An 836-nucleotide genomic window follows, 5' to 3' on the forward strand; every position below is an offset into this window, starting at 1 on the left:
ACTTACCATGCAGTTTACAATATAACGGTAATCTGTAGTGTTGAAATAAAGAGTGATATGAGATAAATTTTCAAAATCAAGTAAACACGAAATTTATGTCATTGTTTGATTACGTGATACAGTACTAGGTAGCAATTTTTAAATTACTTAATGGATGGTATAACTTCGCAAATTGGGGCCTATCATTATTCACAATCTGATCAGTCAATCATTAATCCTATATATTTCTTTCCTAGAATTACGCAAACCAAAAACCCTTGGAAGAATGCGAAGGAACTCCAGCTTGAGAGCTCCCTGGAGACGTCACCGCTTTTCCCGAAGGACCACGCCGCTCTAAAGAAAACTTGCAACACCTTGACCAGCAGTGGCCCCGACGGCCGCGTCATGCTGACCCTCGAGCGAATCACCTTCGCCACAGAAACGATGACCGAACTCGTCACCGTAAGGGATCCACGAAGCACAATCTCTATCACATACGACGGATGCATTCCTCCCGACGCCATTGACACCTTCGAGTGCCCGTATGGCTACGGCTTCGGTTCCGACGAAGCAATGAGTGAAGACGTCAGCCCTGTTATAAGTCCCAGTGAAGATACAAGTGTAGATACCCCCAGTATTACCGAATGAAATGCAAGATTGAGTTCTACTCTTTCCGTGGTTTGTGAAAGCGACCGACCTTACTGATGATCCATTGTAAGCCGAGGCTCATGTCTGTTCCCTGATGTTGACTGGTGTTTCATTTTTCAATAAAAATACTTTTTTTTTTGCATATTTGCTGTTTGTTTATTTTCAACTTCAAAGAAAAGATGAAAGAAGGAAAATGTACATGGATCAAG

At 42.1% G+C, this 836-nt stretch overlaps 1 protein-coding gene across 2 annotated transcripts in view; it reads left to right on the forward strand.

Annotated features, from left to right (window-relative positions):
• The window catches only part of LOC119586039, an 8,054-nt gene extending 7,283 nt beyond the window's left edge, over positions 1-771 (forward strand). For both annotated transcript variants that reach the window (XM_037934744.1, XM_037934743.1), the window contains exon 4: positions 237-771. In XM_037934744.1, coding sequence (XP_037790672.1) covers positions 237-627 — 391 coding nt within the window. In that variant the 3' untranslated portion in view covers positions 628-771. The remainder of the gene's footprint in view (positions 1-236) is intronic.
• Positions 772-836: the final 65 nt, after the last annotated feature.

The sequence above is a fragment of the Penaeus monodon genome, chromosome 20, assembly GCF_015228065.2.
Source record: "Penaeus monodon isolate SGIC_2016 chromosome 20, NSTDA_Pmon_1, whole genome shotgun sequence".
NCBI classification, from domain to species: domain Eukaryota; kingdom Metazoa; phylum Arthropoda; class Malacostraca; order Decapoda; family Penaeidae; genus Penaeus; species Penaeus monodon.